The 15,862-nt window shown below is 51.4% G+C and overlaps 1 protein-coding gene across 1 annotated transcript; it reads right to left on the bottom strand.

Moving 5' to 3' along the window:
- Positions 1-1,169: 1,169 nt before the first annotated feature.
- On the bottom strand, positions 1,170-2,166 carry LOC148382122 (janus kinase and microtubule-interacting protein 3-like). Its single transcript, XM_088360966.1, has 4 exons — positions 2,029-2,166; positions 1,899-1,967; positions 1,455-1,822; positions 1,170-1,375 (listed from the first exon to the last, which is right to left on the bottom strand). The coding sequence occupies exons 3-4, from the start codon at positions 1,665-1,667 to the stop codon at positions 1,259-1,261; spliced, it is 330 nt and encodes a 109-aa protein (XP_088217092.1). The 5' UTR covers positions 1,668-1,822; positions 1,899-1,967; positions 2,029-2,166; the 3' UTR covers positions 1,170-1,258.
- Between the last annotated feature and the right edge of the window lie 13,696 nt (positions 2,167-15,862).

Here is a 15,862-nt window from a genome sequence, read left to right on the forward strand (position 1 = left end):
TTTAAACAAGTTAACTCTGCCCACGTCCATTGACGTCTTGTCTGCGTCACGTGACCACGACGTAGCGACGTCATATAGTAACCGCTGTTTTGACCAGTAGACTTAGTTATTATGCGTTGACATAATGGCGCACTGGTTAGCATGGCCACCTCTTAAGCATGATGATGCGGGTTCGACGCCTGATCAATGTTAGCATGGAGTGAGCTGAAGTGCATGGCGCTGAAGATTTGAATCTTTGAAATGCGCTGAGGTCTGACATATCAGGCAGAATGGTTTGCCATCACGTTCAACAAAAAATAGAAACTTTCCCACTCTGATTAAAACGTCCTGTGTTCATCTACGTATTTTCGTTTTGCTGTGCATCTTTTCCCTGCCATTTCGAGAGCCCAATTGACACTCATAGTTTAAAGAAATGTGTTTGCCCATCCTACTTTGTGGAATTTCACCACATGCGCTTTTGACCAAAATACCAAATTGAACTCAAGTGAAGCCAACACGCACAACCCCCCCCCCCCCCCCCCCCCACACACACACACACACACAAATGTTGATATGAACATAAAAGAGCCGCATGCGGTTCGGGAGTTGCGGCTTGGCCAAACCTGTACTATACAACTTTATTTGTATAAAATTTTCACAACAGCTGTCACACAAACAAAGCGGGAAAAACCGAAGACGTGCGTGTTCCGCCCACGCTGGATTTATTTGCACCTTTGAAAAGACACCGTATTGCCGCAGATGTGGCAAAGAGTACTTTTGGGCATCTGAGACGGAAGGATGTCCAAAGCATCACGTCACCTGCTCTGGTAGGCATGGTGGTGGGACGTTGAGGTCAACCGCTTTGGGGTTGGCTGACTCTTTGATCGCAGGATGCCACACACTTGAAGACAGAAGCAGAAAAGCAGAGCTAAATGCAAAATGTACTCACCGGTGACTCCAATTTTTTTCCCCCCTGAAGAAACAGCTGGACGGGTGGCCCCGGCTGGCCAGTGGGACTCTTGTTATTCTGACCCTTTTTAGTGCGCGTTTGGGGCAACAACCGTTTTTTGTGGCGCTCTCTTCTGGTTCAAAAGTGCCCTGCATGTGAATTTGCTTTTCCTGCCTTCTGATTGGATGAGCGCCGGTGTGACGCGGTGCCTCTGTCACCGTGGCGGGGGGTATACGTTGGCATCGGAGCGTCTGCCAACGTCTGAGACCGGCTGGCAGTGTATCGGAGGTGTCGAGTGCGGTGCCGCTGGAGCTCACTCACCAGCTGGTGTTAGGGCCACAGAATGAAGGCCAAGGAGAAGAATAGAAAGAGAAACAGAAACTTCTCCTCCAATTGTTTGATTTGTCTCTTCTGAGCTTCGATGAATTCTTTCAGCTCTTTGTTCCTCTAGGACGGACAAATGGAAAGTGGCATTCAAAAGCCAGTAAGCGTGCAAGTAAGTGCCGGGCTGGCTTTGGGCCCTTACCTGTTGCGCGCTGTGCAGCAGATCCATTCTCTCTTGGAGGATGCAAGCGTCGCGCTCCCTCAACTCGCACATCAGGGCTCGCTTCCATTGGTCCACGGCGCTCCTAAGCTCTTCTCTCTGATCCGCCGTCAGCACGTCATTCACGCCAGCGTGGCTGGCTTTTTCGCCGTCCGTGGCGGGGCAGTCCCGCTGCGGTAGCGCCTCGTACAACATGGCCTCCAGCTCCAGGATCCTCTGGGCCGCAATCCTCGTCCATCAGTGGTCCGGCGGGAGATTTGAGGGCGGCTTACCTTATGAGCCTGGTCCATGGAACACTTCCTGAAGTCCAACTCTTCATCCAGGTAGCCCTTCTGCTTGCAGAACATATCCTAGCACAGCTCAAGGTCAGAATTGTTGGGGCACATTGCCGGAGTTCCCCTTGGCTGATGTCGCGTGTCTGTCTACCTTCTCACTTTCAATGTCCAACATCTTCTGTTGAAGTGCTGACTTGGTCACTTTGATGTATTCTAACCACTGAGGAAAGGCTGCTGTCACATAAGCAGAATGCGAGAGCGTGCGTGGACGTGCGCGTTACCTTCTCGGCTAGGGTGAGAAGGGTCCTGGCGTGAATCACGACCACCTGCTCCTCGTTGGTGAGATTCTGCAAGAGCCCAAAGGCACAGCGTCAACAAGCTTCTTTCAGCGCAAAGCCTTCCAAAAGTCACATTTGAGCCGCCGAGTCTCGTGGAGTGCGAACATAAGGAGTTCGACATACACTTACGGCGTTATAGCCCAGGATGTCCAGCTTCTTCATCAGATCACTGATGACGATGTCCGGGGGAAAGGCGCAAGGAGCAATGTAAGGTGTTCTGGGACCTCGGGTTAAGGTTAGGGTTGCGAGGGACGCCTTACGTACGCTCACGCCCTCGGCCTCGCAGTAGATCTGCAAAGGGCTGAGGCCGTCTGGGAAACGGACTTGCAGAAACTTCAAGACGGGGGAGCGCCACTCCCTCTCCTGAAAGGCAGAGGCATGCATCCGTCCGTCCGTCCGTCCGTCCGTCCGTCACATCTCTGGCCTCAACACGCTTGTGCGAGTCTTCCCACCTCCAGCTCCAGGATGCGGAACTCAAGCAGTTCGTTTTGGTCTCGGATATCCTGGATGTGCTCTTTCAGACGCGCTTCTTCCGCCTCCATCCGCCTGACCTGAAAAGACAGTCAGACCTCATCTGCGGGGCTTCCCGACAGGTGTGACGCCAAGCGACTCCGCCCAGCGCCTTTCTTTCCGTCACCTTTTCGGCCAACTGCTGATTGCTCTGACGCAGCAGCTGCTTCTCCTCCACCCACTTGACATTCTAGAAGAGACAAACGCGTGGACAGCTTTGGAATGTTGTGTCATTTTCATCCACAAATTCTTTGGTTGACTGGAAAATGACATTTGCTTTTCTCCGCATTTTCCCAGCCACGTTCGGGGGGGGGGGGGGGGGGGGGTTGGTCCAGTAATGCCAGACGGATGAGTGACTGAAGAATGTAGCTATTTTGTCTGAGAAAAAGGTGTGCTCATTGATGAGCTTACCTGTCCTTGTTGCTTCAGCGCTGACTCCAGATCTGCTACTCTGCTTTGATAGTGACCCATTTCTACCATCAGCTTTTCTCTGGTCTGAAAGGAGGAGGAGGGAGGCTCCTCCTCCTCCTTTCAGACCAGAGAACACCCGAGGCTGGGTGAGAACGGGGAGGCTGCGACCCGGCCGGGGGTTGCGGGAAGGGGCGCCACCTTGATCTCCTTCTCGGCGTCGTAGTCCCCTTTCGCTGGTCTGGGCTAGCAGAGCGTAGGCTCGTTGCAGCGCTTGATATTCTTGCGTCAGCTGGCGGTAGCGAAGCTCCGCCTCTTCATGCACACACCAATGCAACACAGCACTAGTACCAGAATCAGTCAGACCGGCGACAAAGCACCCGCGACGCAAAGACGAGTCCGATTCCAGGCTGAAGAGGAATGTTTGGTGCCAATACGCTGGCAGAAATGGCGGGCTACCTCTTCGGGTTCCGTGTCGGGGGTTCTGTCGGTGTGAAAAGACAAGGACGATCCGTCCGAGTCCACCAACACGTCTTCGTCGTAGCCGTAAAATGTTTCGATGACCTGCGGGCGCGGAAGCAAACATCTCTCTGAACAAACTGAAGCGACACCTCACGATGAATCGACGAGAGGAACGATAGCGAGAAAAAGGCCATTTCATCTTGCGCAACACCAAGCAGCCGCAAACAAACAGACTCACCTTGCAGGACCTCACGCTTTGTTCCTCCTCAGAGATTCTCGACGTCGGTATCGTAGCAGCAAATCTCTCTCCTGTCGACACAAATAATCCGCCTTTGAGATTCTTTGGATGCAAAGGGAACGAACGGCTCCGGCGCAGAAACAAACGCGACTCACAATGACATTTCTGACATGAGCTCCTGTCTCCAGAGCCTGAAAAACACGTCACCGGCGATGATTGGAGGGACGCTCGTCTTTTCCAAAAGTGACAACTACAGGGTGTGTCAGGGTTTTCCAGATTATCTTTATCGTATCATTGTGTTGCTTTGACTTTGACTGCGACCTGTAATAAATAATATTATTTATCCCTTATTTATCCCTATCGCTTATCCCTTCCTACACAAAGTCGTAAAACACCCCTTGCTATGTTTTGACTAGAGGTCAAGGGCTTCCTCTATTCAATCCACTCTTACACCCACCCTGTTTCTCTTAATTAAAATGCTCGTGCAGGAGCCGAGAGTCAGACTTCATTCGTACAACGGATGGACTCTCCACCTGCAGGTGTCCAAAAGAACTTACTTGTCTCCCGTGTGGTTCTTGCAAAATAAGTTGGAGCGAGCGCAACTCTAACAGGGTGCATTTTGCCACTAGCTGCCTACGGACAATGACGTCGCGCTCGCGGCTCATGGTTGACGGGCTGAGCAGCCGGGCAAGTCCGTCGTTTTCAGCGCACAGCGAGTGGCAAAGGCGCTGACAAAACGGGAGCTTTGAGCTGCTGAAAACGGCAAAACAAGTCTAAAGCGTGTTCAAACGCGTGCGCACAATGCTCCTGCTTGAAAGGCCGGAATTTAAGGGGCCAATTTTTTGGATGGCGGCCGCCGGCCAAGCTTTGGACGGAAAAGGTTTCCTGGCGACAGCGAGCGAGCGCGGCGCTGCCGTACGTGCACCGAGTCGCCTGCCTGAAGACCTTGGACAAGTCGTCGATGATGTGCCGCTGCTCCACAACTTGAAGGAACTCCATTTCACCGTCCTGCTGGCCGCAACCGCGGTCCAGGTCATTGAGCGAACTAGGCCTTCTCTGTGGAACACAAATGCAGTGGACTCTGTTGGCACGCCGCCGTTGTCCGCGTCGACTTACCAAGCTTGCCATCTCCTCGTTCTCCTGGGTGACAAAGCGCACTTTGTTTTCAAGGCGACACAGCACCAGCGAGAGTTCTTCATTCTTCCTGCTCAGGCGTTTGTTTTTGTACAGGAGTGGCAGAAACTGGCTTTCTGTTTCTCTCAGTCGCTTTAGCTGCAAGCATGAAGTGCGGGATGTGAAAGACGCACAACACGCGGGCCAGAACGTATCCATTCCTCTTGCATCGGTTTGAACGGAATCGTGGCTTTGGCTCCCAATAAAAGACATCTACCAGGCAACCGACTCGCCGCGCCGCTCAACTAATAAGCAAGCGCAATGGGTGCCTCGCTGGATGGCGCGCATCAAACGTAGCGCAAACCTTCAAGCGTGCCGTCAATAAATTACCAGTTCATTGCGCTCTTCAGAAAGCAGGGCGTTTCGATCCTCCAGTTTCCTGATGACTGCGCTGAGCTCAGCGATTTTCAGATGAAACCGTCGCGTGTCCCGATCCTCCTGAGACTGAAAACGCCCCGCAACACACACACACAAGCACTCGTTCAAAGTTCAAAACTGTTTTTGTGCTACCTTCCTCCAGCAACGAACTAAGTCATGCGTACTGCAAGTGTGTGATGAGGTGGCTTACGCAATGAAGAGGATTGCTAGTAGCGGCGTTGACCCCACTTCCAGGGTAGTTTAGGCCCGCCCTTTGGGAATCCCTCAGGGCAGCGATCTGCTGCTCGGCAGCCTGAGTCTGCAGCTGAAGGCGGTGGACGTGGCCGGCCCCAGGGCTTCATCCAAAACACTAACCGCTCTGTCTTTCAGCTTGATCTCATCCGTCTGGATGTACAAACGGGGAGCGCTCAGGCAGGCGGGCAAACTCATTTGCCAGAATTGTGACAAAAACAAAGAGAGCAACCGGCCAATTTTGTTCTTGAATCGACTAGAACACCTTTGCTGTGACAAAAGCGAAGCGAGCAACCGGACATTTTCTTCTTGTGAAATAGAATAGAATAGAATGCCTTAGGTGTCATTGCACTGCAGGTATACAACGAAATTGGGAACATAGTCACGCACCGTGCATCTGATCAGTCCTACCAGTCGGCGGATCTCCCTCTCGCAGTCTCTCTTGGTTCGGCTCAGCTCCTCCCGATGCTGGTGATGAGCCGATCGGAGCTCGGCCGCTCGGGACTGCCAGGCCTGCTGGGCCGCTGCCAGGGCTTCTTCCGCGCTCCTGGTGGAGGCGACACCGCTCGGTCTCCCGACACCGCCGCGTCTCCTCCACCTCCGCCAGCAAAGCGCCCCCCCTCCTCACCTGAGCAGACATTGCGCCACACCGGGCCGTTGAGACCGCAACGGAGCGCCGCGACGCTTACTGGGGACAAGCTACACAATACGGTAGCGGCCGCATCGAAGCCCGACGTGGCGTGCGGATAGTCAGACACGGATAGAGCGGATCACCTTGTCCATGGAGCCGTCCCTCAGGCTGAGGACCAAGGCATTCAGTCGCTGGATCTCTCCATCTTTGATTTTGATCACTCTCATCAGCTCCATTTCATGCTGCCGCAGTAATGTCTCCCTGGTAATGGCTAACTCTTTCTGCTTCTCCTCATGGAGTTTGCTTTTGAGTTCCGTCATGGCGGCGGTGGCACGGTGGTGCTCCGCCCGCAGGTCCTGACTTCTCTCTCTCTCCAGACAGCTGACCTGACATGACTTAGACTTAGACAAACTTTATTGTCATCTTGTCTGCACATGGTGCATACAAAACGAAATTCCGTTGCATACGTCTTACAACAAAGTAGTGATATTGCAGTTGAATAGAAGTAACATATCCTATGAAAATATATATATATACATATATACTATATATATATATATATATATTAAAAATAAGTATAAAGTGCAGCAGTGATAATTATGCAATAGTGCAAGTAGGCAAAACAGTATTCAAGAGTGTGCAGAGGAATGCTAAACCATGTATTAAACTTCTATTTAAAGGGTTTATACAAGTTCAGTAAAGTTGGTAGTGCGAGATAGTGCAAGATAGAGGTCCGTAGTGTCATAAAGTACAGTTCTGTGAATGTGTGATGCAGAGTTCAGTTTAGAGCTCAACAGTTCTAGTGTTCAACAGTCTGATGACAGCAGGGAAAAAGCTGTTGCAGAACCTGGTGGACCTGCAGCGGATGCTGCAAACCTCTTCCCAGAGGGCAGCAGGGAGAACAGTCCATGGTGGGGGTGTGATGGGTCATTGATGATGTTACGGGCACGGGACATGCAGCGCTGAGATGAAATGTCCTGAATGGAGGGAAGAGGAGCCCCTATGATCCTCTCTGCTGTCCTCACCACTCTCCTCACGTTCTTCCAATCGGAGGCGGTGCAGCCTCCACACCACACAGAGAGACAGCTTGTCAGAATGCTCTCTATGGTGCTCCTGTAGAACGTCCTCATGATGGGTGGGGGCAGGTGGGCTCTCCTCATCCTCCGCAGGAAGTACAAGCGCTTCTGTGCCCTCTTGACCAGTGCCGTAGTGTTCATAGTCCAGGTGAGGTCTTCTGTGATGTGGACCCCCAGGAATTTGGTGGTGCTGACCACCTCCACAGCTGAGCTGTTGATGATCAGTGGAGCGTGGTGAGGCTGTTTTTTCCTGAAGTCGACGATGATCTCCTTCATCTTCTCCTCATTCAGGATCAGGCTGTTTTCTCTGCACCAGCCCACCAGCTGCTCCACCTCCTCTCTGTAGTCCAGGTCGTTGTTGTCTCTGATGAGCCCCACCACCGTTGTGTCGTCTGCTGACTTCACGATGTGATTGGTGGTGAACCTGAGGACGCAGTCGTGTGTCATCAGGGTGCACAGCAGGGGGCTCAGGACGCAGCCCTGAAGGGAGCCTGTGCTGAGGGTGATGACATCAGAGGTGTTCTGTCCGACCCGGACTGACTGAGGTCTGTTGGTGAGGAAGTCTAGCAGCCAGTTGCGAAGGGGGGTGTTGAAGCCCAGGTGTTCCAATTTTCCTACCAGATGCTGTGGGATGATGGTGTTAAACGCTGAGCTGAAGTCCAGGAACAGCCTCCGCACATGGGTGTTCTTCTCCTCCAGGTGAGCCAGGCTCAGGTGAAGAACGGAGGAGATGGCGTCCTGAGTGGAGCGGTTTTGCCGGTCGGCAAACTGGAACGGGTCAAATAATAGGGGGAGTCTGGAAACGATGTGACCTTTAAGCAGCCTTTCGAAGCACTTCATCATAACCGGAGTCAGTGCAACAGGCCGGTAATCATTAAATGAGGTGATTTGAGGTTTCTTCGGCACCGGAATGATGGAGGCAGTCTTAAAGCACGCCGGCACTGTGGCTTGGCCCAGCGAGGTGTTAAAAATGTCTGTGATGACCCCAGCCAGATGACTTGCACATTCCCTGAACACACGCCCAGGAATGTTGTCGGGGCCAGGGGCCTTACAGGGGTTGACTCTCCTCAGGGTCTTCAACACATCGGCGGAGTCAAGGCAGAGTACCTCCTCTTCCTGATGGGGGACAGTTTTAACTGCTGGAGTGCCGTTTAGTGCCTCGAACCTCCCAAAGAAGTTATTTAGACCATTTAGAAAGTCAGCATCAACTACACCCACCGGGGGGGGGGGGAGGGTGAGTTGTAGTCTGTAATCGCCCGTATGCCTTGCCACATACTCCTGATGTTTTTGACGTCGTGGAAACGATCCTGAAATTTTCGACTGCGGTCTCGCTTCGCTATCCTGATGGCACGGTTCAAGTTGGCTCTCGCTGTCCTCAGTGTCTCCTTGTCGCCAGACTTGAAGGCAGAGTTCCGCGCTCGTAGCGTTTGACGTACCTCCTCAGTCATCCAGGGTCGTTGGTTGCCCCGGGTGATGATATTCTTAGTGGTGCTGACGTCCACGGTGCATTTGTTGATGTAGGCTGACACAGTCATGGCACACGCATGTCTAATCTACATCGGGAAAACTGGGAGGGAGGGAGGCAGGCAGGGAGGCAGGCAGGGAGGCAGGCAGGGAGGCAGGCAGTGTCTGTCTGTTGAGGTTTTCACCTTGTTCTTCTCCTGCTGAAGTTCTAACTGGACGTCCATCAGTTTGGTTCTCAGCTCGTCATTGGCGGCCTGAAGGGCGTCCGTTCGCTCCGCCTTGGCCCGCCCTGCCGGAGCTCGTTTGGACATCTCTTACTCGAGTCTCGCCCGGTCGTCAGTCAGAGATCACAACATTTGTACCTGGAGAGCACAAACGCAGCGCTGTTTTCCACTGGCTTCGAACTCAACTTCAATCGGTACCGTAACTTACAACATCATAAACATAGAACTAGCTTGACTTATTCATTGAATAAATGCATTTGGTTCTTCAAAACTGCATCACGCAACATAGCGTGACCGAGACGGCCGTTATCCACCTGCGTGAAGTTATTTGGTGAAATGAATGAGATGTTTAAGACACCATCGTTCTGTCTCTATGTAGATGAAGGTAAATAATCGATTGCTGAAGGTCCAAAGGTGTTGTGATAAACAAATAAACATATTAGTGATTAGTGACATATTTGTGATAAACATATTAGGCAGGATAATCACATATGTTAACGTGACTGCCCACACTGTATTTATTTATGGTTATTTGTTAAATCGAGTACTGTTAGACATGAAATAGGAAGTGTTTAACATAAATGGAAGACGAAAGGGGTACTCACCATTGTAGCTCCTGCTGGTCAATGATACGAGCCTCTTCTTGCAGTGGAAAACATACAGCCAACAAACACCGTGGAACCTAAAGGAATGAAATTAAACATTAACATTTAGCCTCAACCAACATTCACAGATACAACGCAACGCAAACTACACAAACGTAAATCTTTTTAAACACAATGAGTTGTACTTACCGTGTACGCTCTAGACGGTCCACTTGCAAGCGGAAAATAAAGATATTTCTGTTGATAATCGTCGTGTTTGTATCCGGTGTCTCGCTCAAGGCCATTGCGCCCACAGATTTGAATTTTGGCGAGAGTTCAGCCTATTGACGTCATTTCCGCGGTGTAATACCCGCATATCTGAAACGGCAAAGTTAAGAGTAGAGTTAAATAAAGTTTCTAGTCAACGCAATAATTTACAACCGTTGACCAGTCGAAATAATCGTCGAAATTTGGCGTCTGTGGCTGGAAGCAGACGCCGAGTTCGACATTCCTCCCAAACGCCACACTCCCTCGCTTTTCAGGGCTAAAAAAAAAACAGTTGTAATTACCTTGTACGCTCTAGACGGTCAAGTTGCAAGCTGAAAACAAAAATATTTGCCTTGTTAGTCATCGTGTTACTAACAGCTGTGTCTTGTTTGCCAGAACTGCCGCTTTCCTACTTCCTGTTGCAAGCCACGCCCACGGATTATAATTTTGCCGTGAGTTCCGCCTATTGACGTCATGTCCGCGTCACATGACTGCGACGTAATATTATCTAAAACTGTTTGTGCGGTATTGTGTTGTTCTGTGCGGTATTGTGTTATTCTGTGCGGCGTCGTGTTGTTCTGTGCGGCGTCGTGTTGTTCAGTGCGACGTCGTGTTGTTCAGTGCGGCATGGTGTTGTTCAGTGCGGCATGGTGTTGTTCAGTGCGGCATGGTGTTGTTCAGTGCGGCATAATATTGTTCAGTGCGGCATAATGTTGTTCAGTGCGGCATGGTGTTGTTCAGTGCGGCATGGTGTTGTTCAGTGCGGCATGGTGTTGTTCAGTGCGGCATAATGTTGTTCAGTGCGCCATAATGTTGTTCAGTGCGGCATGGTGTTGTTCAGTGCGGGATGGTGTTGTTCAGTGCAGGATGGTGTTGTTCAGTGCGGCATGGTGTTGTTCAATGCGGCATGGTGTTGTTCAGTGCGGGATGGTGTTGTTCAGTGCGGCATGGTGTTGTTCAGTGCGGCATAATGTTGTTCAGTGCGGCATGGTGTTGTTCAGTGCGGCATGGTGTTGTTCAGTGCGGCATGGTGTTGTTCAGTGCGGCATGGTGTTGTTCAGTGCGGAATGGTGTTGTTCAGTGCGGCATGGTGTTGTTCAGTCCGGGATGGTGTTGTTCAATGCGGGATCGTGTTGTTCAGTGCGGGGTGGTGTTGTTCAGTGCGGGATGGTGTTGTTCAGTGCGGCATGGTGTTGTTCAATGCGGCATGGTGTTGTTCAGTGCGGGATGGTGTTGTTCATTGCGGCATGGTGTTGTTCAGTGCGGCATGGTGTTGTTCAGTAGGGCATGGTGTTGTTCAGTGCGGCATGGTGTTGTTCAGTGCGGCATAATGTTGTTCAGTGCGGCATGGTGTTGTTCAGTGCAGGATGGTGTTGTTCAGTGCGGCATGGTGTTGTTCAATGCGGCATGGTGTTGTTCAATGCAGGATCGTGTTGTTCAGTGCAGCATAATGTTGTTCAGTGCAGCATGGTGTTGTTCAGTGCGGCATGGTGTTGTTCAATGCGGCATGGTGTTGTTCACTGCGGGATGGTGTTGTTCAATGCGGGATCGTGTTGTTCAGTGCGGCATAATGTTGTTCAGTGCAGCATGGTGTTGTTCAGTGCGGCATGGTGTTGTTCAGTGCGACATAATGTTGTTTAGTGCGGCATAATGTTGTTCAGTGCGGCATAATGTTGTTCAGTGCGGCATGGTGTTGTTCAGTGCGGCATGGTGTTGTTCAGTGCGGCATGGTGTTGTTCAGTGCAGGATGGTGTTGTTCAGTGCGGCATGGTGTTGTTCAATGCGGCATGGTGTTGTTCAGTGCGGGATGGTGTTGTTCAGTGCAGGATGGTGTTGTTCAGTGCGGCATGGTGTTGTTCAGTGCGGAATGGTGTTGTTCAGTGCGGCATGGTGTTGTTCAGTGCGGCATGGTGTTGTTCAGTGCAGGATGGTGTTGTTCAATGCGGGATCGTGTTGTTCAGTGCGGCATGGTGTTGTTCAGTGCGGCATGGTGTTGTTCAGTGCGGCATGGTGTTGTTCAGTGCGGCATAATGTTGTTCAGTGCGGCATGGTGTTGTTCAGTGCGGCATGGTGTTGTTCAGTGCGGCATAATGTTGTCCAGTGCGCCATAATGTTGTTCAGTGCGGCATGGTGTTGTTTAGTGCGGGATGGTGTTGTTCAGTGCAGGATGGTGTTGTTCAGTGCGGCATGGTGTTGTTCAATGCGGCATGGTGTTGTTCAGTGCGGGATGGTGTTGTTCAGTGCGGCATGGTGTTGTTCAGTGCGGCATAATGTTGTTCAGTGCGGCATGGTGTTGTTCAGTGCGGCATGGTGTTGTTCAGTGCGGCATGGTGTTGTTCAGTGCGGCATGGTGTTGTTCAGTGCGGAATGGTGTTGTTCAGTGCGGCATGGTGTTGTTCAGTGCGGGATGGTGTTGTTCAATGCGGGATCGTGTTGTTCAGTGCGGGGTGGTGTTGTTCAGTGCAGGATGGTGTTGTTCAGTGCAGGATGGTGTTGTTCAGTGTGGCATGGTGTTGTTCAATGCAGGATCGTGTTGTTCAGTGCAGCATAATGTTGTTCAGTGCAGCATGGTGTTGTTCAGTGCGGCATGGTGTTGTTCAATGCGGCATGGTGTTGTTCAGTGCGGGATGGTGTTGTTCAGTGCGGCATGGTGTTTTTCAGTGCGGCATAATGTTGTTCAGTGCGGCATGGTGTTGTTCAGTGCGGCATGGTGTTGTTCAGTGCAGGATGGTGTTGTTCAGTGCGGCATGGTGTTGTTCAATGCAGGATCGTGTTGTTCAGTGCAGCATAATGTTGTTCAGTGCAGCATGGTGTTGTTCAGTGCGGCATGGTGTTGTTCAATGCGGCATGGTGTTGTTCACTGCGGGATGGTGTTGTTCAATGCGGGATCGTGTTGTTCAGTGCGGCATAATGTTGTTCAGTGCAGCATGGTGTTGTTCAGTGCGGCATGGTGTTGTTCAGTGCGACATAATGTTGTTTAGTGCGGCATAATGTTGTTCAGTGCGGCATAATGTTGTTCAGTGCGGCATGGTGTTGTTCAGTGCGGCATGGTGTTGTTCAGTGCGGCATGGTGTTGTTCAGTGCAGGATGGTGTTGTTCAGTGCGGCATGGTGTTGTTTAATGCGGCATGGTGTTGTTCAGTGCGGGATGGTGTTGTTCAGTGCAGGATGGTGTCGTTCAGTGCGGCATGGTGTTGTTCAGTGCGGAATGGTGTTGTTCAGTGCGGCATGGTGTTGTTCAGTGCGGCATGGTGTTGTTCAGTGCAGGATGGTGTTGTTCAATGCGGGATCGTGTTGTTCAGTGCGGCATGGTGTTGTTCAGTGCGGCATGGTGTTGTTCAGTGCGGCATAATGTTGTTCAGTGCGGCATGGTGTTGTTCAGTGCGGCATGGTGTTGTTCAGTGCGGCATGGTGTTGTTCAGTGCGGCATGGTGTTGTTCAGTGCGGCATAATGTTGTTCAGTGCAGCATGGTGTTGTTCAGTGCGGCATGGTGTTGTTCAGTGCGACATAATGTTGTTTAGTGCGGCATAATGTTGTTCAGTGCGGCATAATGTTGTTCAGTGCGGCATGGTGTTGTTCAGTGCGGCATGGTGTTGTTCAGTGCGGCATGGTGTTGTTCAGTGCAGGATGGTGTTGTTCAGTGCGGCATGGTGTTGTTCAATGCGGCATGGTGTTGTTCAGTGCGGGATGGTGTTGTTCAGTGCAGGATGGTGTTGTTCAGTGCGGCATGGTGTTGTTCAGTGCGGGGTGGTGTTGTTCAGTGCGGGATGGTGTTGTTCAGTGCGGCATGGTGTTGTTCAATGCGGCATGGTGTTGTTCAGTGCGGGATGGTGTTGTTCATTGCGGCATGGTGTTGTTCAGTGCGGCATGGTGTTGTTCAGTGCGGCATGGTGTTGTTCAGTGCGGCATGGTGTTGTTCAGTGCGGCATGGTGTTGTTCAGTGCGGCATGGTGTTGTTCAGTGCGGCATGGTGTTGTTCAGTGCGGCATAATGTTGTCCAGTGCGCCATAATGTTGTTCAGTGTGGCATGGTGTTGTTTAGTGCGGGATGGTGTTGTTCAGTGCAGGATGGTGTTGTTCAGTGCGGCATGGTGTTGTTCAATGCGGCATGGTGTTGTTCAGTGCGGGATGGTGTTGTTCAGTGCGGCATGGTGTTGTTCAGTGCGGCATAATGTTGTTCAGTGCGGCATGGTGTTGTTCAGTGCGGCATGGTGTTGTTCAGTGCGGCATGGTGTTGTTCAGTGCGGCATGGTGTTGTTCAGTGCGGAATGGTGTTGTTCAGTGCGGCATGGTGTTGTTCAGTGCGGGATGGTGTTGTTCAATGCGGGATCATGTTGTTCAGTGCGGGGTGGTGTTGTTCAGTGCAGGATGGTGTTGTTCAGTGCAGGATGGTGTTGTTCAGTGCGGCATGGTGTTGTTCAATGCAGGATCGTGTTGTTCAGTGCAGCATAATGTTGTTCAGTGCAGCATGGTGTTGTTCAGTGCGGCATGGTGTTGTTCAATGCGGCATGGTGTTGTTCAGTGCGGGATGGTGTTGTTCAGTGCGGCATGGTGTTTTTCAGTGCGGCATAATGTTGTTCAGTGCGGCATGGTGTTGTTCAGTGCGGCATGGTGTTGTTCAGTGCAGGATGGTGTTGTTCAGTGCGGCATGGTGTTGTTCAATGCAGGATCGTGTTGTTCAGTGCAGCATAATGTTGTTCAGTGCAGCATGGTGTTGTTCAGTGCGGCATAATGTTGTCCAGTGCGCCATAATGTTGTTCAGTGCGGCATGGTGTTGTTTAGTGCGGGATGGTGTTGTTCAGTGCAGGATGGTGTTGTTCAGTGCGGCATGGTGTTGTTCAATGCGGCATGGTGTTGTTCAGTGCGGGATGGTGTTGTTAAGTGCGGCATGGTGTTGTTCAGTGCGGCATAATGTTGTTCAGTGCGGCATGGTGTTGTTCAGTGCAGCATGGTGTTGTTCAGTGCGGCATGGTGTTGTTCAGTGCGGCATGGTGTTGTTCAGTGCGGCATGGTGTTGTTCAGTGCGGCATGGTGTTGTTCAGTGCGGCATGGTGTTGTTCAGTGCGGAATGGTGTTGTTCAGTGCGGCATGGTGTTGTTCAGTGCGGGATGGTGTTGTTCAATGCGGGATCATGTTGTTCAGTGCGGGGTGGTGTTGTTCAGTGCAGGATGGTGTTGTTCAGTGCAGGATGGTGTTGTTCAGTGCGGCATGGTGTTGTTCAATGCAGGATCGTGTTGTTCAGTGCAGCATAATGTTGTTCAGTGCAGCATGGTGTTGTTCAGTGCGGCATGGTGTTGTTCAATGCGGCATGGTGTTGTTCAGTGCGGGATGGTGTTGTTCAGTGCGGCATGGTGTTTTTCAGTGCGGCATAATGTTGTTCAGTGCGGCATGGTGTTGTTCAGTGCGGCATGGTGTTGTTCAGTGCAGGATGGTGTTGTTCAGTGCGGCATGGTGTTGTTCAATGCAGGATCGTGTTTTTCAGTGCAGCATAATGTTGTTCAGTGCAGCATGGTGTTGTTCAGTGCGGCATAATGTTGTCCAGTGCGCCATAATGTTGTTCAGTGCGGCATGGTGTTGTTTAGTGCGGGATGGTGTTGTTCAGTGCAGGATGGTGTTGTTCAGTGCGGCATGGTGTTGTTCAATGCGGCATGGTGTTGTTCAGTGTGGGATGGTGTTGTTCAGTGCGGCATGGTGTTGTTCAGTGCGGCATAATGTTGTTCAGTGCGGCATGGTGTTGTTCAGTGCGGCATGGTGTTGTTCAGTGCGGCATGGTGTTGTTCAGTGCGGCATGGTGTTGTTCAGTGCGGAATGGTGTTGTTCAGTGCGGCATGGTGTTGTTCAGTGCGGGATGGTGTTGTTCAATGCGGGATCATGTTGTTCAGTGCGGGGTGGTGTTGTTCAGTGCAGGATGGTGTTGTTCAGTGCAGGATGGTGTTGTTCAGTGCGGCATGGTGTTGTTCAATGCAGGATCGTGTTGTTCAGTGCAGCATAATGTTGTTCAGTGCAGCATGGTGTTGTTCAGTGCGGCATGGTGTTGTTCAATGCGGCATGGTGTTGTTCAGTGCGGGATGGTGTTGTTCAGTGCGGCCTGGTGTTTTTCAGTGCGGCATAATGTTGTTCAGTGCGGCATGG

The sequence above is a fragment of the Syngnathus floridae genome, chromosome 18 (assembly GCF_059516105.1).
Source record: "Syngnathus floridae isolate MCC-2025c chromosome 18, RoL_Sflo_1.0, whole genome shotgun sequence".
NCBI classification, from domain to species: Eukaryota; Metazoa; Chordata; class Actinopteri; order Syngnathiformes; family Syngnathidae; genus Syngnathus; species Syngnathus floridae.

Excerpts from the sequence above, each read along its gene's own strand:
- LOC148382122 (XM_088360966.1), bottom strand. The coding sequence starts at position 1,667 with ATGTTGTACGAGGCGCTACCGCAGCGGGACTGCCCCGCCACGGACGGC. Across the intron at positions 1,376-1,454 it reads TGCTGCACAGCGCGCAACAG|AGGAACAAAGAGCTGAAAGA; the intron begins GTAAGGGCCCAA and ends TGTCCGTCCTAG.